The sequence below is a fragment of the Neoarius graeffei genome, chromosome 24, assembly GCF_027579695.1.
Source record: "Neoarius graeffei isolate fNeoGra1 chromosome 24, fNeoGra1.pri, whole genome shotgun sequence".
Lineage (NCBI taxonomy): Eukaryota > Metazoa > Chordata > Actinopteri > Siluriformes > Ariidae > Neoarius > Neoarius graeffei.
In genome coordinates this window covers 37,387,929-37,409,377 of record NC_083592.1, presented here as the reverse complement: position 1 = coordinate 37,409,377, position 21,449 = coordinate 37,387,929, and the positions used below count along the sequence as shown (strand labels likewise).

Genomic DNA, 21,449 nt, shown 5'->3' with positions numbered 1-21,449 from the left:
TGACCGGTGAGTGTATACAATTCGGTTCACCATTCGAAATAAATGGACTAGACTAAAGAAATCGCTTTCAGACATATTTATGCTTATTACAGAGGGAAAGTGCGTTCCACTGAGCTCTAGCACCGGGCCATTTCCGGGAAATAAGAGTTTTGGTCATGGCGACAGCGTGCGTATGTCAGCCTCGGTTCAGAGGTTTCAGTTTTGAAAACTGTAAGAGGAAAGAGTAGAATAATATAAAGTATAGACACTTGGTATATTTTACTTCTGTGATTTTTTAAATTGTTCATTTTTGGATTACGTTTCATTTTTGTGGCTACTGCCTCATAGAGTAAATATGTATGCTATATTTACTGTATGGACATGGTATCAGAAAACAATTTTATTTACAGTATAAGCAGTAGCCACATGTATCCATAGGGTACCTATTTTTTTTTGCAATATCTTCCTTCATATTCATCATAAGTGCTACCGGGTGAGGTTTGTTTTGCCTGGCAACACATTATTCTCATCTCATTATCTCTAGCCGCTTTATCCTGTTCTACAGGGTCGCAGGCAAGCTGGAGCCTATCCCAGCTGACTACAGGCGAAAGGCGGGGTACACCCTGGACAAGTCGCCAGGTCATCACAGGGCTGACACATAGACACAGACAACCATTCACACTCACATTCACACCTACGGTCAATTTAGAGTCACCAGTTAACCTAACCTGCATGTCTTTGGACTGTGGGGGAAACCGGAGCACCCGGGGGAAACCCACGCGGACACGGGGAGAACATGCAAACTCCACACAGAAAGGCCCTCGCCGGCCACGGGGCTCGAACCCGGACCTTCTTGCTGTGAGGCGACAGCGCTAACCACTACACCACCGTGCCGCCGCAACACATTATTATTATTATTATTATAATACATGCACAAAATCTTCCATTAACTCTTCCATATTTAACGACGCAAACCTGGCGGCCATGTTTGTTTACAAATTGTCACAGTTGCATGGAAGTTTTATGTGTAATATGTATCTTATGGCATTTTCAATTAACTGCGACAGTTTATTGCCTGGTGCCGCCGGCAAACAAAGAAATGCTTCTGCGCATGTGCAGCAGAAAACTTTCTCACTGCATATTCCCATCAGCTCCGATGTGTGACGTCATGTTGTCTTGACAACCATGCAATGTCGTAAATCATATTCAACGCTCATTCTCCATTGGGTAGAGTGATGTAATACATGTAGGATAAGCGATATGCTAACAATATTGCATGCTGTCAAACCAAATGAATGAAACCTGCTAGAAGGGAAGAGAATACATGTTTTTATTCCATCAAAAAAGTGTCCTGTGTGTATAATAATAGTGTGTATTGCACTGGTACGAGTGCTTCTGTGGCACAACTTTCAAGGAAAAAGGGAATTACCATATTCCACATAGCAACAGATGAGCTTCAGGCAGTAATGGTATACCTACAAAGTGAACTTCTCTTATACGTACAACTTATACTGTATGTACCTATAAACTGGCATCTGATTGTATTAGGCCACTATTATATGGCATTTCTGATATAAAGTGTGACTTTCACTGTGGCGTGGGTGTTGGTTTGAGCCAGATGGACTGGTTTGAGTATTTCAGAAACTGCTGATCTCCTGGGGTTTTCACACACAACCGTCTCTAGAGTTTACACAGAATGGTGCAAAAAACAAAAAACACTGAGTGAGTGACAGTTCTGTGGGTGGAAACAAACACCTTGTTGATAAGAGAGGGCAGAGGAAAATGGCCAGATTGGTTCAAGCTGCCAGGAAGGATATAGTAACTCATAGTAACTTTTTACAACCGTGGTGAGCAGAAAAGCATCTCAGCATGCAACAGCAGAAGACCACATTGGGTTTCGCTCCTGCCAGCAAAGAACAGGGATCTTAGAATCAAGAGCAAGTTCCTATTAAAGTGGCCAGTGAGTTTATATTAAATTGCGTTACTAATCAGAAATGTTTCCTGCTATAGCAGATCAACCTGAGGTATTTTTGGTATTGTAAGATTACGCAGAAGACGATATTCAGTTTATTTCTTTACGTAAATGTTACTATTTACATGCCTGCCATGTTGTGTAAGCTCAAAAGACCAGCTCATTTTCTGCAAGCTCGTGACTAGTAAACAGAACAGAAAAATCCTTCCAAAGCTATTTGTATGTCTTCGTCTTCCCTCCATTTTGTTTGATTATGTGTCTCTGGTGATGGATTGTGTGTTTGCTGTGTAAAGCCAGACTATAATAGCTCAAAGTAGAGCAGTTTTGCCAGTACCTGTCTAAAGAGCATGTGGGAGTCATGGCAACTCTTCCAGAAAGTGCACTGTGGAAATCATCTGTCCTTATTTTCTTATTTTCTCATTTACAAGCCTGTAGATCTCACTCAGCTAGGGATGACTAATTGTTGACTGGAAAGAAGTTGGCAGCCGGTGCATTTTACATGTCCTACCTTTTAACCTAGAGCAGTTATTTAGAGCAGATACTCAATTATCTGTTCAGTTCGAGTTTTTAAATATTAACACATTCTTAAGCACACATTTATTTAAGGTTTCAAAGTGTGAAAGATGGCATCGATCTCATACCCAGGACTGATCCAGGCTGACGCCAGGAAAAAATGGTGTTTTGGGTATCGTTGACGAAAACATGAGTGTTTTTGGAATTGGAAATATTTATACATAAAGGGACTTGGCTGATTTTTTCCTTTGTTAGGATTGAATTATATTTATAATTTATACTTATGTATTTATACTACATACTTGTACTTTGTTATATTTATTATATTTGCAGTATAAGATATTTTTGTGCAGAAGAGTTTTAATTGTGATGAAAAGATGGACAGCTTAGTTTTTAAAGAAAACAATATCGGATTGGTATCAGCTGATGCTCAAGGTTTCAGTATCTGTATCAGGAACAAAGTGTTATTATGCCATCTTTAGTGAAAACCAATGTTATGGGTCCAATAGTCAGAACTGTGGATTGAGACCACCATATCAAGCATTAAATTAACACTAGTTCCACAAACTATAACATATTATTCTATCCCCAGTCACTGGACATGAGCAATCGCACACTCTGATTGGCTACTCTACTACTAGGATATCAGCTCCTATACCGTGAGTAGAGAAAAACAAAATGGCGGAGCGTGTTGCTGAACCAACCGAGGATAAAATAAAAACTGTAGTCGAAAACAAAACCCCAAAAATTGTTATCAAGTATTTAAAAGAAATAGAAATAGCTAAAAGAATATCCATCCGTAGCCGCTTATCCTATTGATTGATTGATTGCTTTATTCCGAACAGTAAAGAAGATGTAAAAAAATAAAATTAAAAATGCAATAATCAAAACATTGTCACAAACAAACAGAATAGCGTAACTACAAGGCAGTAACATAATAATGTTTGGAAAGGATTAGGAAGAAGTAAATAACTTATCAAATCCTAACCCTCTATACCACCGCTAATCAAACGTCACTTTCTGCCATAATAAACTATATATACAAAACAAAACAAAAGCAACAAAAAGAAAACATACCAACATGGTATAATATCGACCAAATCAAATATACAGATATTTACAGTATGTTATGCATATATACACACATCCTATACAGGCTTGCAGGCAGGCTGGAGCCTATCCTAGCTGACTAGGGGCGAGGTACACCCTGGACAAGTCTCCAGGTCATCGCAGGACTAACACGTACAGACAAATAACCATTCACACTCACGGTTAATTTAGAGCCACCAATTAGCCTAACCTTCATGTCTTTGGATTGTGGAGGAAACCCACGCAGACAACATGCAAACTCCACGCAGAAAGGCCCCGTCGGCCACTGGGCTCGAACCCAGAGCCTTCTTGCTGTGAGGCGACAGTGCTAACCACTACACCACCATGCCACCCGCTAAAGGAATATAGTTTTTTGTTTGTTTTTCGCCAATATGTCCTGTTCCGGTGGCATGGTTGTGTAGTGGTTAGCGCTGTCGCCTCACAGCAAGAAGGTCCGGGTTCGAGCCCCGTGGCCGGCGAGGGCCATTCTGTGTGGAGTTTGCATGTTCTCCCCGTGTCCGCGTGGGTTTCCTCCGGGTGCTCCGGTTTCCCCCACAGTCCAAAGACATGCAGGTTAGGTTAACTGGTGACTCTAAATTGACCGTAGATGTGAATGGTTGTCTGTGTCTATGTGTCAGCCCTGTGATGACCTAGCGACTTGTCCAGGGTGTACCCCGCCTTTCACCCATAGTCAGCTGGGATAGGCTCCAGCTTGCCTGCGACCCTGTAGAACAGGATAAAGCGGCTAGAGATAATGAGATGAGATGAGATGTATCCTTTATATTTTTCAAAAATTATTATTATAGCATTTTTCACAAATTGCTACCGTCATTTCGCTGGTTTCTTTACATTCTAAACAGACATTATTTTGTCAGACATTTTGTACAAAGTTTTTATTTATCGAATTTGCAAAAAAAAAATGCTCTGTTTCTCAAAATCCAGTAAATGTGGATAGAATAAAAGTTATTCCACTCAATCTCGTCGTACATGGCTTATAGCCAACTCAGCACTACGTGCCTCGTTAACTATCAGCTCATGTACGACTCGATTTCGTGAAATAACCGTTAAATGTTTTCCCCTCTACACTGTACATTAGCAGCAAGTATAATGGTAGTTTTTCACCCCAAAATATACCGTAAACCTCTCATTATGTGTGTATTGTCACCCTGTCATGTGTGTCCCAAATGTCCTGAAGAAGTCTGTAACTCCTGCAAACAAGGCTACTTTAATTTTGGTGTTAGCTTAATTGCTACCTAGTTGCAGTTTGTGCTTTCTTTAACGGTCTAATTCTAAGGTACAGTCTTTGGTGAATCAAATACATGTGGCCTCAGACCTTTCTGTAACCTTTGCAGTCTTGTTTGGGGTAACTGCTAAATCTACACCCGCTGAGATGCTTTCTGTTTGGAGACTTGTCCTCTGTGAAACATTCCTGGCACAGTGCTGAGGTAGATGCGTCTCGGCTTCCAGCCTTTTTTTCTTGATGTGTGTATTTAGGGATCTGCACAGCCTGTGTGAAGAGAGAGGCATGGGGCCAGGGAAGAGAAAAGCTGCTGTTTACTGTACACTCATTGTTCTCCCTGGCTGGAAGGAGTCGTGGCTTCGGATCTGGCCCCCTTGTTCACTTTCTTTTCTGGAACTAGATCCTAGGAGGCTGGAGGTCATATCAGGCCAGAAACTAGGTGTAAATATAGACGTCGCATTTGGGGCTTAGTTATGACCAGGAAGTCCTGGAATCATCTGTATTAGTGGGGGAAGAGGCTTTAAAGGAAGTCTCCAAGCGACTTCTAAAGAATACTTTGAGGCATGGTGTCCTGAAAAAAAGGAAAGAATGTGCTTTGAACTAACACCAGAGGTTTTAGAAGAGCTGGTCTTATAGCCAATCTATTAAGAAGTTTCCCTGAAATCAAAATTGGTTGTTCAGAGCATTTGGTACCTGTGATGTAACATTTTTCAACGGCTAACCTGCTATATAGTGAATGGGTGGAGCTAATTTGCTGTAAAGTGAATGGGTGGGACTAAGGTGTTCTGAAGTGAATGGGTGGGACAAATTTTCTCTGAAGTGAATGGGTGGGACAAATTTTCTCTGAAGTGAATGGGTGGGGCTGATCTGCTGTAAAGTGAATGGGTGGGGCTAACCTGCTCTGACGTGAATGGGTGGGGTCAACTTGCTGTGATGTGAATGGGTAGGGCTAATCTGCTCTGAAGTGAATGGGTGGGGTTAACTTGCTGTAAAGTGAATGGGTGGGGTTATTCTGTTCTGAAGTGAATGGGTGGGGTTAACTTGCTGTAAAGTGAATGGGTGGGGTTATTCTGTTCTGAAGTGAATGGGTGGGGCTAATTTGCTGTAAAGTGAACGGGTGGGGCTAAGGTGCTCTGAAGTGAATGGGTGGGGCTAATCTTCTCTGAAGTGAATGGGTGGGGCTGATCTGCTGTAAAGTGAATGGGTGGGGCTAATCTTCTCTGAAGTGAATGGGTGGGGTCAACTTGCTGTGATGTGAATGGGTAGGGCTAATCTGCTCTGAAGTGAATGGGTGGGGTTAACTTGCTGTAAAGTGAATGGGTGGGGTTAATCTGTTCTGAAGTGAATGGGTGGGGCTAATCTGCTGTAAAGTGAATGGGTGGGGCTAAGGTGCTCTGAAGTGAATGGGTGGGGCTAATCTTCTCTGAAGTGAATGGGTGGGGCTGATCCGCTGTAAAGTGAATGGGTGGGGCTAACCTGCTCTGACGTGAATGGGTGGGGTCAACTTGCTGTGATGTGAATGGGTAGGGCTAATCTGCTCTGAAGTGAATGGGTGGGGCTAATCTGCTCTGAAGTGAATGGGTGGGGTTAACTTGCTCTGAAGTGAATGGGTGGGGTTAACTTGCTGTAAAGTGAATGGGTGGGGCTAACCTGCTCTGACGTGAATGGGTGGGGTCAACTTGCTGTGACGTGAATGGGTAGGGCTAATCTGCTCTGAAGTGAATGGGCGGGGCTAATCTGCTCTGAAGTGAATGGGTAGGGCTAACCTGCTATAAAGTGACTGGGTGGGGCTAATCTTCTGTAAAGTGAATGGGCGGGGCTAACCTGCGGTAAAGTGCATTGGTGGGGCTAATGTGCTGTAAAGTGAATGAGCAGGGCTATCCTGCTGATAAAGTGAATGGGTGGGACTATCCTGTAAAATCAATGGGCAGGGCTAACCTGCTGTAAAGGGAATGGGCGGACTTATCTGACTGTACATTGAATGAGTGGGGCTAATCTGCTGTAAAGTGGATGGTGGGGCTAATCTGCTGTAAAGTGAATGGGTGGGGCTAATCTGTTATAAAGTGAATGGGCAGGGCTAACTTGCTTTGAAGTTAGTGGGCAGGGCTAACCTGCTGTAAAGTGAATGGGAGGGTCTAACTTGCTGTAAATTGACTGGGCGGGGCTAATCTGCTGTAAAGTGAATGGATAGGGCTAACTTGCTGTAAATTGACTGGGTGGGCTAATCTGCCCTAAAGTGAATGGGTGGGGCTATCCTGGTATAAAGGGAGTGGGCGAATATAATTGTGTTTATTTTTGTGTTTTTGAAGAAACAAGAAATCCAAAACAGTAAAAAAAAAAAGCAAGTCAACAAAACACGCTCTATCTACAGCTTAGTATTAACTACAGTATGTATATGAGCCTCTTTTAGGCAAATTTGGTTTTCCATGACCCTTTAATGATTACAAGGTTTACTATGATCTGTGAAGAACAACATTTTGTAGCAGTTATTCAAGTGATTGCATGCTATCCCTTTGAAAGGATAGATATCTGCGACTAATAACAGTTAGTATGCATAGCATATGTGTGCAGGTCTGCTTCAAGATTCTGTGCTTCTGAAATATTGTCACAGCCTGGTACAAGCTCTCAGGCATGATTTGGGTGTGCACCCTTCCAGCAAGAGGTCAGTAAGAAACATCTTTGCACACAGCTTCCCAGGATTAGCTGTATCAGACTGAGAATTCCCAGAAATGTTCTGCCAGTTCCTTTTCTGCCTGTTAGCATACCATATTCTTTTGATTTTTTTCACCATATTTTGACATTTCTTTTACCAACTGGTTTGTCCTATTTCTAAATAATTATTATCCTCTCAAAGGTCATTAACTATTGGCCACATGATGACCATGGATTATTTTGTTTTGTACACCATGAAGCAGCCAAAGTTGTGGTTGAGTCTAACACAGCTGCTCTCTTTATGATATAATCTGATCTACATTTATAGTCGTGCAGCTCAGTTTACATACATTACCTGCTAAAAAAAGCTGGGGTTGTCGATCGTTTGCTGCTCAGTGAGGTGCAGCTGATTATAACGTGCAAAAGGAAGTGTTAATGTCAGGTGGCACAGAAAAGTGCTTATGTTCACCCAGCCTGAAAAAAGAGCAGGAAAGGAAACAGGCTGTGAGATAATAAAAGGTGACCTTTTCCATTTTGGGAAATTTTCAGGAAAGTGTGTTGGTAACTGTGTGTCATTTGGGGAATTACTCGTCTGTAAACAAAGCTTCTTACAATGCAATCCAACTTGTGTGTTTAGATGAGGATTTGTAAATCCTGCTTCTTGAACTTTGGGAACATTTCATTCTCATTACTCACACACAACACAGCCATCAACCATCCTACTCTGAGATGAATGACAATTGTAGCATTGCTTTCATTAAGAGCAGAGGAGCATATTTATAGAATTTACATTAATTTCCTGCTCTTAAATAGGTTGACACGGGCAAAAAGGAAAGACGCCCCAAATATTTGTACAGAGGTCTCGCTCTGATTTCCTAGATTGAAAACAAGCGCAAGAAAACAATCAGCCTATGTTCTGAATAAGGTGGAGGCTCTATGGATCCCAGATGCAAGGGAAGCCCCCATTTCCTTTCGCCACATTTTTGGTGACATTTTTAATAGCTTGAATACCAAGGCAAAGTATATTGACAGCACATGTTCTTTTAACTTCTAATACCAGCTTGTTTTAATCAGTTTACTTTTTGTTCTTGCTTCCTTTTTTATTTATACATACAGTACTGTGCAAAAGTCTTAGGCACCCTATTTTTTTTCATACAAACTTTGTTATAGATTTTTATTTTATGACTTCTACATTATCGGGTCAGTACAAAAACATTTTAGTGTTCCAAACGTTCATTTTCCAGCACAAAATTAAATGTTACAGAAAAAAAAATTTTGGACCTGAGCAGCATATTACATAACAGAGCACTTTTCAGATTAAAAAAGAAAACATAATGAAGACTACTGGGTTTTGGTGCAAAATTAAGAGGCGAGTGTGACAGTCAAAGTGTCCAGAAGAACTGTGGCTGGTTCTGTAAGATGCTCAGTAAAACCTACAGCTCATTTCCGCATAAAACTGCACTCATTGTACTTTTTTTTTTTTAAAGCAAAGAGTCGTCTCACACCAAATATTGACTTTGTTTCATTTATTATGGCTTACTGCTGTTTATAGTATTTTTTTATGTTGAAACATTTCATTTCATTATTTTTAAGCCATTTTTGGTCCACAGCATTTCTTTACATGTGCCAAAGACTTCTGCACAGTACTGTATTTATACAAATATAATTATATAAACCTTTTTCATTTCTTCAAGGTGTGTTAGAGATTATAGTAAGAAAATCAGACTGTCACATTACAACTTCCGTCAAGAAAGAAGAAGGCGACTGCAGCACAGTCAGTCAAGTTGAGAGAATTTATAACCGCTGCAGTGCTCGCTCGTTAAAACAATGGCTTTGTTAGGACTGAGGAAAAAGTGTTTTGAGAGATAAGCTAGCTGAATGTTAGGTGCAGTGTAATAAACAATGAAAAGTATATTCTCATACTGTAACACCACAGCCATTTTCAGATGCACCAAAATTCAGGATCTTTCTTTCAGCTTCTGTTTTACTGCAGGGCCACTTTCATTTCTGCTGTTGTTATTTGGACACTGACACAAATTTTGTTTTTTTACCTGTTTACTGAAACATATTCAAGTTATAGTTATATAATGGACATGGACATAAAGTCCAGACTTTCAGCTTTCATTTGAGGGTATCCACATTAAAATTGGATGAAGGGTTTAGGAGTTTCAGCTCCTTAACATGTGCCACCCTGTTTTTAAAGGGACCAAAAGTAATTGGACAATTGACTCAAAGGCTATTTCATGGGCAGGTGCAGGCAATTCCTTCGTTATGTCATTCTCAATTAAGCAGATAAAAGGCCTGGAGTTGATTTGAGGTGTGGTGCTTGCATTTGGAAGATTTTGCCGTGAAGAAAACATGCAGTCAAAGGAGCTCTCCATGCAGGTGAAACAAGCCATCCTTAAGCTGCGAAAACAGGAAAAACCCATTCGAGAAATTGCTACAATATTAGGAGTGGCAAAATCTACAGTTTGGTACATCCTGAGAAAGAAAGAAAGCACTGGTGAACTCATCAATGCAAAAAGACCTGGACGCCCACAGAAGACAACAGTGGTGGATGATCGCAGAATAATTTCCATGGTGAAGAGAAACCCCTTCACAACAGCCAACCAAGTGAACAACACTCTCCAGGAGGTAGGCCTATCAATATCCAAATCTACCATAAAGAGAAGACTGCATGAAAGTAAATACAGAGGGTTCACTGCACAGTGCAAGCCACTCATAAGCCTCAAGAATAAAAAGGCTAGATTGGACTTTGCTAAAAAAGCATCTACAAAAGCCAGCACAGTTCTGGAAGAACATTCTTTGGACAGATGAAACCAAGATCAACCTCTACCAGAATGATGGAAAGAAAAAAGTATGGCAAATGCGTGGTACAGCTCATGATCCAAAGCATATCACATCATCTGTAAAACACGGCGGAGGCAGTGTGATGGCTTGGGCATACATGGCTGCCAGTGGCACTGGGTCACTAGTGTTTATTGATGATGTGACACAGGACAGAAGCAGCCGGATGAATTCTGAGGTATTCAGAGACATACTGTGTGCTCAAATCCAGCCAAATGCAGCCAAACTGATTGGTCGGCATTTCATAATACAGATGGACAATGACCCAAAACATAAAGCCAAAGCAACCCAGGAGTTTATTAAAGCAAAGAAGTGGAATATTCTTGAATGGCCAAGTCAGTCACCTGATCTCAACCCAATTGAGCATGCATTTCACTTGTTAAAGACTAAGCTTCAGACAGAAAGGCCCACAAACAAACAGCAACTGAAAACCGGTGCAGTAAAGGCCTGGCAGAGCATTAAAAAGGAGGAACCACAGCATCTGGTGATGTCCATGAGTTCAAGACTTCAGGCAGTCATTGCCAACAAAGGGTTTTCAACCAAGTATTAGAAATGAACATTTTATTTACAATTATTTAATTTGTCCAATTACTTTTGAGCCCCTGAAATGAAGGGATTGTGTTTAAAAAATGCTTTTAGTTCCTCACATTTTTATGCAATCATTTTGTTCAACCCACTGAATTAAAGCCGAAAGTCTGAACTTCAACTGCATCTGAATTGTTTTGTTCAAAATTCATTGTGGTAATGTACAGAATTAAAATTAGAAAAAATGTTGTCTCTGTCCAAATATTTATGGGCCTAACTCTCTCTCTCTCTCTCTCTCTCTCTCTCTCTCTCTCTCTCTCTCTCTCTATCTATCTATCTATCTATCTACTTAGTCTTAAATGTCTGTTATAGTCTTTTATATAAATATAAGAAAACTACTATAAGTAACACTACAGTAAGGTTAAGTAACTTGATTTTTCACAATATTGAATAAGCAAACTTATCAAAAGCACATTACAGATGAAATGATCAAAAACAACATTACACAAAAGTTGACTACTTGCATTTGTCTGGTTTAAATATTTATTACAGTCTTTAATCTCATGAACAGTTCATGAACACCTCCTAACAGTCAAGTTAAATATTTGACCTGGGCTTGGAAGCAAAAACCTTACTGACAAAACTTGAATGGTTTGCTGTGTTAGTCAGTGGTAAAGTATTAAAAGTGCAGTCATCGACTCTAATCCAGTACACCTTTTATCTAATTCAGTGAATATCCCCTCTCGGTGTGTACGCTGGGAAAAAAATCTGGGGTTCGTACACAGCCCTGGCTCTGAAACTGGGAAACAAAAAAGTGGCTCAGACCGAGCCACACAATACTATTCTAGCCAATCAGCAGCACGGGGCAGGGTGTTCGTGTTCATGCACAGGACAGGGGGAAGGGGAGGAGTGAAGGGAGTGGCACTGTTAGTGCCGTTGCCTTGACAATGCGCATCCATGGATCTGGTGGGTGGAGCTTCTGAAGGAGCACTGAAGGTGGGTGTGTATTTGTGTATCACCCCCTAATTGATGACCCCTCCCTCCCCAATTTAAGGCAAATAATAGTATGATTTCATCCTTACTTTGCACTCTGAGTATCTTGGCTCGTGCAGCAGAGAGGAAGTGGAGAAAATCCAGGGCCCCTGCTGACCTGTCCCGCTACCAGTCCCTCCTTGCTGAGTTCACAGCCTCGCTCAAATCAGCCAAGATCAAGTTTTATCACTCCAAAATTCGTACCTTCATCTCCAACCCTCGTCAACTGTTTTCTGTTTTCTCTTCTCTCTTCAACTCTCCACCAGCTGTACCTCAGTCCTCCATCACTGCAGAGGACTGTGCAGTCTTTTTTGAGGAGAAGATCATAGCCATCCACAACTCCTTCACCATGCCTGCCTCATCCTCGCACCCCCTCCCCACCCTCCCTGTCCCTTCCCCCTTGCTCTCTGCTTTTTTACCTCTTTCTACTTCAGATGTCTCCCAGCTCCTGCTCTCTCACCGTCTGGCCACCTGTGCCCTTGACCCTATCCCCTCATCTCTCCTCCAGATCATCACTCCTGACATCCTCCCATTTATCACCTTCCTCTTCAACTCCTCCTTGCCCTTCGGATACTTTCCCTCCAGCTTCAAACAGACCCACATCACCCCTCTGCTGAAAAAAAAACACCTTAGACCCCTCTGTCATCCAGAGTTACCACCCCATTTCTCTTCTCCCCTTCTTGTCAAAGACACTTGAATGTACTGTTGCTAACCAACTCTCCTCTTTTCTTTCACGTAACAACCTCCTGGATCCCCCCCAGTCCGGTTTCCCAGCCGGACACCCAACTGAGACAGCGCTTCTCTCCGTCAGTGAGGTACTTCATGCAGCATGTGCTGCATTCCTCTCCTCTGTCCTGATTCTCCTTGATCTTTCTACCGCATTTGGCACTGTTGATCATGCCATCCTCCTGTCATCCTTATCAGCTCTATGGATCTGCAGGACAGCCCTAGACTGGTTCAAGTCCTACCTCTCTGGTTGCTCCTTCCAGGTTACCTGGTCTGGTACTGTATCAGCACCACGCCCATTTACCACCAGTGTCCCTCAAAGTTCAGTCCTTGGTCCGCTTCTCTTTTCCCTCTATACCCAGTCTCTTGGCCCAATTATCTCTGCTCATGGTCTATCCTACCACTGCTATGCTGATGACACCCAATTGTTTCTCTCTTTTCCTCCTTCTGACACACAGATCTCTGCTCATATCTCTGCTTGCCTGCATGACATCCAGAGCTGGATGGACAACCATCACCTGCAGCTCAAGCCAGGCAAGACAGAGGTAACCTACATTCCTGCTCCATCCTCTTCACCCCTGGACATTGTCATCTCACTGGGGGACATCTCTAGGTCTTCTTCACCTAGTATGAAGAACCTAGGGGTCATGTTTGATGACAAACTCTCCTCCTCAGCGAACATCGCTGCAGTGACCTGGACGTGCAGATTCCTCCTCTACAACATCTGAAGGATCTACCCTTTTCTTACCACCTACTCTACTCAGCTTCTGGTCCGAGCACTGATTCTCTCCTGCTTGGACTACTGCAACTCTCTCCTTGCTGGCCTTCCAGCTTCTGCCATCAGACCCCTGCAGCTCATCCAGAATGCTGTAGCTCGCCTGGTCTACAACCTCCCTCGTTCTTCCCATGTCACCCCTCTGCTTGCCGACCTACACTGGTTACCTATCGCAGCTTGCATCAAATTTAAGATATTGGTGCTAGCTTACCAGGCTCTCAAGGGATTAGGGCCAGCATACCTCCAGAGTCTGTTCTGCCCCACACACCAGCCAGATCCCTACGTTTTGCTACTACTGGTCGTCTGGCCTCTCCTCCTCTTCACTCCTGCCCAACCCACTCAAGACTACTGTCTGTCCTGGTTCCCCATTGGTGGAATGATCTTCCCATCGAGGTCAGAACTGCTGACTCCCTGAGCACTTTCAAGTGCAGACTAAAGACTCACCTCTTCAGGCTGCACCTCTCCCCTTCTTCCCTGCCCACTGTGTAACCGCGTTTCGGTCTAGACCAACCCGGGCTGTGTAGGGTCTAGCCTGGCGTTAGCTGTTTGGAGTTCCCTATTTAGTTATACTTTTTGGTTCGTTTGCTTGGCTGTTTGAGTATTGGTATTTCAACAGCATATTACACTAGGTATTGCTGTCACTTGTTCAGTTGGCACTAGAACTTTCTTGTCTAGAAGTTCGGCACTTTGTGTACCTGACTTTTGCACTCATTGTACGTCGCTCTGGATAACAGCATCTGCTGAATGCCATGTAATGTAATGTAATGTAATCACACAAAATGAATAAAGCACTTAGTGTCAGATGTGTTGAAAATGTGTTGTATAGGTTGTATTCAGTCACATGATTTTTGCTTGGGGCAGCATGGTGGTGTAGTGGTTAGCGCTGTCGCCTCACAGCAAGAAGGTCCTGGGTTCGAGCCCCGGGGCCGGCGAGGGCCTTTCTGTGTGGAGTTTGCATGTTCTCCCCGTGTCCGCGTGGGTTTCCTCCGGGTGCTCCGGTTTCCCCCACAGTCCAAAGACATGCAGGTTAGGTTAACTGGTGACTCTAAATTGAGCGTAGGTGTGAATGTGAATGGTTGTCTGTGTCTATGTGTCAGCCCTGTGATGACCTGGCGACTTGTCCAGGGTGTACCCCGCCTTTCGCCCGTAGTCAGCTGGGATAGGCTCCAGCTTGCCTGCGACCCTGTAGAAGGATAAAGCGGCTAGAGATAATGAGATGAGATGAGATTTTTGCTTGCGAGTTTACTTCCGGTGAATAAAGTGGTGGTCTGGCAAACCGATTTGGCTGCGATTATGCGAAGAGCTAGCAAAACTGTCTCTGACTATTTTCACAGCTTAGAGGCCAATGCATGGTCAAGATCTCATCTCATCTCATTATCTCTAGCCGCTTTATCCTTCTACAGGGTCGCAGGCAAGCTGGAGCCTATCCCAGCTGACTACGGGCGAAAGGCGGGGTACACCCTGGACAAGTCGCCAGGTCATCACAGGGCTGACACATAGACACAGACAACCATTCACACTCACACCTACGGTCAATTTAGAGTCACCAGTTAACCTAACCTGCATGTCTTTGGACTGTGGGGGAAACCGGAGCACCCGGAGGAAACCCACGCGGACACGGGGAGACCACACAGAAAGGCCCTCGCCGGACCCGGGGTTCGAACCCAGGACCTTCTTGCTGTGAGGCGACAGCGCTAACCACTACACCACCGTGCCGCCCCATGGTCAAGATACCTACAGAAAGTTTCTCTTTGCAATGGGATAGTTCCTTACACGTTATCAAAGAAGGATTTTTTCTATTAGTTGGAAAATCATCCATCTGTTGAGTTCCCCAACATCTCAAACTACCTGGTGTTGCAGACATCGTTTTACACAGACAAACAGATGAAAACCTGGAAGAGCATGGAGGCGTACAACTTTTTATATGTGGCTGGGTTAAAGATCTGGGGATCAAAACACTACAAGAAAATCCTCTATTGTTTTTGCCCAGGTACGTAGCATTTTTGGGCTTTTTATTTGCGTCTTTGTGATGATTGCTAGGACACTACAAGTTTTAGTATCGGGTGTAAACAAACCACAGTCATTCTCAATCCTCCCTGATCTTCTCTTCCAGGTAAATCCTTCACCAAGGTCCACAGAAACACCTTTAAAGACCTGGGTATTGGTGAAACAGGATGGAGAAGTTATCACAGCTTACTGTAACTGCATGGCCAGGGAAGCAGTTTCGTGCTGTTAACTCATGAGCTCTGCTTTTGTGCTTACGTGGCTTGTCTTGATTATCTGATCTATCTAGTTCAGTGTAGGAACCGAATCTATATCATCGTCCTTGTAAAGATTGCTAGGACATCTTGAAACATAAAGTGAAAACATATGTGTTAGTTTACAATATGGCAACCACAATCAAACAGTAAACAAAAACATATCTGAGGACTTAAGCATCTCCTGAACTTCAAAACATCATGAAATAATGGAAAATGGTAAGAAAAGTAATTTGCAAATCCAAACTAAATAAATCAGAGGAATTTAGGATTAGAATTAGAATTAGAATTAGAATGCCTGTACACAGTACAACAACATTGAAGTGCTTCATCTGATAACGCTTAGAAAAAAAACGCATTTATAAATGAGACATAGACATAAAATTTATAAGACAGAAACATAAAATCTTTACAAACCTTTCACATAGCGATCACTGCAAACTTGAGCGTTCTTCAACTCTACTCCGTTCCATCGCAGAGAAAGGTTCAAGAGTCACCTTTCTCATCGTCTTTTGGTAAAATCCTTTGCTCTTTCACTCTTTATTGCTTCACAGGGAAGGAAGAAACTTTTATCAGTTTCATGGTTTGTTTGATTCAAACAGCGCAAAACAATGCAAGCGTAGGGCATTTTAATGACTAGCAAGGTGCCTCAGTGATAGTATAACACTTTGTGAAGTTTAGCTGACCATTTCATGTCTTGTATATCTAATGAGACGGTTGCTATGTCAGATGCAACCTACTTATAGTATGATTTCATCCTAACTTTACACTCTGAGCATCTTAGCTAACAATCACACAAAATTTAAAAAAGCACTTTGTGTCAGACGTGTTGAAAATGTGTTGTATTGAATGTTGTATTTAGTGCATCAGTGTGAAAGTATGGATGGACTGTATGTTCTGCAGAAACCACAGTTTTTGGAGTTTTATTCGGAGGTGAAGGAAATATTGTAACTTTCTAGTGAAAGCTAATGTTACTTAATATACGTAAGTGGCAAAATTCCCCACTTTTTGCAACATCATACAACTTCCGTGTTTTGCACTCAAACTGTGTGCAATGGTAAGAAAACTGCAGTGTTAGCATTTCTAGGTCCATAGATGGAACTTATACCAACCTCCAACGTCGGGTTCAAAACATCCATTGGTTTTCCCATGCCACCTTGGAGGAGATGTACGGGAACTTGCCGCCAGTCACAATGAGACTCAAATCAAGAAGAGTCCTCTTCGCGGGGCACTGTTTTAGAACCAAGGGGGAGGTGATAGCTTGCCTTCTCCTCTGGAGCCTGGAGCACTGCCCAGTGAGGTCAAGAAAGATAACCTACCCCTCCCTATCTACAACCCTGATTCCAAAAAAGTTAGGACAAAGTACAAGTTGTAAATAAAAACAGAATGCAATAATTTACAAATCTCAAAAACTGATATTGTATTCACAGTAGAACATAGACAACATATCAAATGTCGAAAGTGAGACATTTTGAAATTTCATGCCAAATATTGGCTCATTTGAAATTTCATGACAGCAACACATCTCAAAAAAGTTGGGACAGGGGCAATAAGAGGCTGGAAAAGTTAAAGGTACAAAAAAGGAACAGCTGGAGGACCAAATTGCAACTCATTAGGTCAATTGGCAATAGGTCATTAACATGACTGGGTATAAAAAGAGCATCTTGGAGTGGCAGCGGCTCTCAGAAGTAAAGATGGGAAGAGGATCACCAATCTCCCTAATTCTGCGCCGACAAATAGTGGAGCAATATCAGAAAGGAGTTCGACAGTGTAAAATTGCAAAGAGTTTGAACATATCATCATCTACAGTGCATAATATCATCAGAAGATTCAGAGAATCTGGAAGAATCTCTGTGCGTAAGGGTCAAGGCCGGAAAACCATACTGGGTGCCCGTGATCTTCGGGCCCTTAGATGGCACTGCATCACATACAGGCATGCTTCTGTATTGGAAATCACAAAATGGGCTCAGGAATATTTCTAGAGAACATTATCTGTGAACACAATTCACCGTGCCATCCGCCGTTGCCAGCTAAGACTCTATAGTTCAAAGAAGAAGCTGTATCTAAACATGATCCAGAAGCGCAGACGTCTTCTCTGGGCCAAGGCTCATTTAAAATGGACTGTGGCAAAGTGGAAAACTGTTCTGTGGTCAGACAAATAAAAATTTGAAGTTCTTTATGGAAATCAGGGACGCCGTGTCATTCGGACGAAAGAAGAGAAGGACGACCCAAGTTGTTATCAGCGCTCAGTTCAGAAGCCTGCATCTCTGATGGTATGGGGTTGCATTAATGCGTGTGGCATGGGCAGCTTACACATCTGGAAAGACACCATCAATGCTGAAAGGTATATCCAGGTACTAGAGCAACATATGCTTCCATCCAGACGACGTCTCTTTCAGGGAAGACCTTGCATTTTCCAACATGACAATGCCAAACCACATACTACATCAATTACAGCATCATGGCTGCGTAGAAGAAGGGTCCAGGTACTGAACTGGCCAGCCTGCAGTCCAGATCTTTCACCCATAGAAAACATTTGGCACATCATAAAACAGAAGATACGACAAAAAAGACCTAAGACAGTTGAGCAACTAGAATCCTACATTAGACAAGAATGGGTTAACATTCCTATCCCTAAACTTGAGCAACTTGTCTCCTCAGTCCCCAGACGTTTACAGACTGTTGTAAAGAGAAAAGGGGATGTCTCACAGTGGTAAACATGGCCTTGTCCCAACTTTTTTGAGATGTGTTGTTGTCATGAAATTTAAAATCACCTAATTTTTCTCTTTAAATGATACATTTTCTCAGTTTAAACATTTGATATGTCATCTATGTTCTATTCTGAATAAAATATGGAATTATGAAACTTCCACATCATTGTATTCCGTTTTTATTTACAATTTGTACTTTTGTCCCAACTTTTTTGGAATCGGGGTTGTAATATCAGGGGACACTGAAATTGGGGTACAGGACCTGAAATTTGCAATGGCTGACAGGAATGTGTGGAAGAACATTGGGTGATTTATCTCGGCCGAGGCCGAAGAATGGATGATGATGAGCATTTCTAAAGACATCTGTGAATACTTTTGTTTTAAAAGCATCCAGTATACAGACTTATTTAATATTTGTATATGCTACCGTATAATATCACTGATAATGTACGTGGCACATATCAAGACAAGTTACACTTGTATCGGGTAGCCATGGCCTAAAGGTTAGAGAAGCAGCTTTGGGACCAGAAGGTTGCCAGTTTGATTCCCTGGACCAGCAGGAATGGCTGAAGTGCCCTTGAGCAAGGCATCTAACCCCCAACTGCTCCCCAGGCAGCTCTGGGTATGTTATACGTCGCTCTGGATAAGATTGTCTGCTAAATGCCAGTAATGTAACTTTCATGTCATGAACAACAAGGAAGCAAGTTATTAGCAGTAAACTAGCGGTTTACAGAATGCTTTGAGTTGTCTGATGAGTGTAGTTTCCCTATAAAAGAGATATTATCAGCTTCATTTTCAGTCGTTTCCCAAACAGTTTACTCTTTCATCTTCTCAGTCATATTTAGCTTGTGTTTTGTTTTTTCTTTTACTAGAATTATTTCACTCAACCTTTTCCTCTTTCATGTCTCCCCAGCTCATGCTTTGCTGAACATGACCCACTGTTGAGTCAGGCTGTAGCGAGCACACTACACAGTGGAGAGAAGGACAGAGAGCTGCTTTCGATCACCCCGTCACGTGAGGCTGGCCTCGAAAAATGTCTGCAGAGGTGGAGCCCGGCATGCCTCCAGCTGAGCAGGCACCCATGAAGACACCATCCAAGAAGGAGAAGAAGAAGGGTATGTGAGCATGCTTGGTGGTTACAGCATGGTGCATGGTTATGGAATTTGGAAACGGTTTGTTTTTCTAGCTGCATCTTTGGAGCTTTGGAGGCTGGAGGCCATGTACAGAGACCTGGTTTGTTGAAGGTTTTCTAGTTTGACGTATGGAGCATCTGACTGAAATTGTGCTTTATGCATCCTTTTTCTTTGGAAGTCTTTCCTTTTTTTTTTTCAAAAGAAGCAGCTGCCTTTTTTTGGTGCTATGATATCTGCTGTTGTTTTCCTGTGACGCAAGAAATTCCAGGGATGATAGAATTCTTTATTACTTTGCAAGAATTGCACATTTTTTAAAGATACATTGATGATTGATGTTCCTTACACAGAGGAACACATGAATGCACAGATCTGAATGTTTAAGAGAAACTCCATTCAGTCTGACGAACACAGGACTTCTCGTTTTCTTGTTCTTTTTTTCCCTATACGTGGAAAAAGCAGAAGGTCATCAGTTTCACTGGGTTTATGTCCAAATAAACCACAGATGTAGAATAGTTACCCAAGTATTCACAGTATTTTTGAGGCAAGTATGTTCATTATGGATCATTACGTCCTTATATTCTGCCGAACGTCCTGATCCTGAAATAAACGTCCGATGTGCTTTTAGCTTTGATGCATTTTATACACAAGTTCTTTAACAACCTTAAACTCCCAAGACCTGTTTACGGGTCCAGAGTTACATTCCTGACCCTAGTTACTGCCTTTCTGATGAGTTTCACTGTATTTACGAGACATTTTGAAGTAATCACTTAATGATATACTGAATATATACTGCTGAATATAGTACACTGTTGAAGTGTTGAATTAGATTGGTCAGAGGTTTGTATCATATGTTTATATGAACGTGCAGGTTCTAATACCTGTTATAATGCAGTAGTAGGGATCCAAAGGATTCGACCGTGTTATGAGTGAATCTGCGTTGTAATGGAAAATCTGGCATGGCTCGAGTAGAAAACATTCTACCATATAAGCTTTATTTTTTGGATAAATCAGTCCCTTGAAGATATCCGATGAAGAAATTCCAAGAACTACGATCGTTTTTACTGTGCTGATAACTCTTTTTGTGGCTACTGTCTCATAGAAGCGAAGCGAGGCAGTAGCCACTATGTCATCATGTTGTAAGAATGTAAGAATGAATGTAACAATAGCACACTGCGCATACACATACGCATTACAATCACCAGAACGGCGAATCGTGATCTTGCGATAGGAACAGTTGATCTTGCGTTATCAAAGGTACACAAGAACAATGTCATCATGTTGTAAGAATGTAAGAATGAGTGTAACAATAGCGAAACTTTGTAACCAATCAGCACTTATCCTGATCAAGTTCGATTACCCGTTCTACTTCTTGATAAACTTCGGAACCAGTCAGAACCAGAAACAAACCTCGTTATAACTTCGTAGTATCAGAAGATAATCGGCAGATAAACGGATAAACGAAATTGACCTCGTGGTTCACCAAGGCTACTGATTCAATATCGAGTAAGTGGTGTTTACGAAAATTTACCTTTTGATTATCACGGCTTTTGTTTGGTCCTTCTGAAAGGTTAAACGAAAGGTTTTGTAAGTTGTTGTGGTTTTTTTTTTAGCTTTTTGGCAAATACATTGAGAAGCCGATATCAAACTTCTGCTATTCGCTTTAACTTTTTAATTAAGTTTTTTATTATATGGCCCTTTTCCACTACCCTTTTTCAGCTCACTTCAGCTCGCTTCAGCTCACTTCAGCCCGACACGGCTCGCGTTTCGACAACCAAAAACCAGCACGACTCAGCTCGTTTCAGCCCTGCTTAGCCCCTAAAACTCGCACCGTTTTGGAGTGGGGCTGAAGCGAGCCAAGCCGTGCCGAGTGAGGCTGGGGGCGTGAGCAGACACTCCCCTGTGCACTGATTGGTGAGGAGGAGTGTCCTCACATGCCCACACACGCCCTGCGAGCGCGCTGGGATCTGTAAACACCGCAAACCCGGAAGGAGAATAAT

General features: G+C 42.3%; 1 protein-coding gene across 3 annotated transcripts in view; it reads left to right on the top strand.

Moving 5' to 3' along the window:
• Positions 1-21,449, top strand: part of si:ch211-204c21.1 (disabled homolog 2) — a 70,906-nt gene that overhangs the window by 7,041 nt on the left and 42,416 nt on the right. For all 3 annotated transcript variants that reach the window (XM_060907198.1, XM_060907197.1, XM_060907196.1), the window contains exon 2: positions 19,233-19,434. In XM_060907198.1, the coding sequence (XP_060763181.1) occupies positions 19,353-19,434 (82 nt within the window). In that variant the 5' untranslated portion in view covers positions 19,233-19,352. The remainder of the gene's footprint in view (positions 1-19,232; positions 19,435-21,449) is intronic.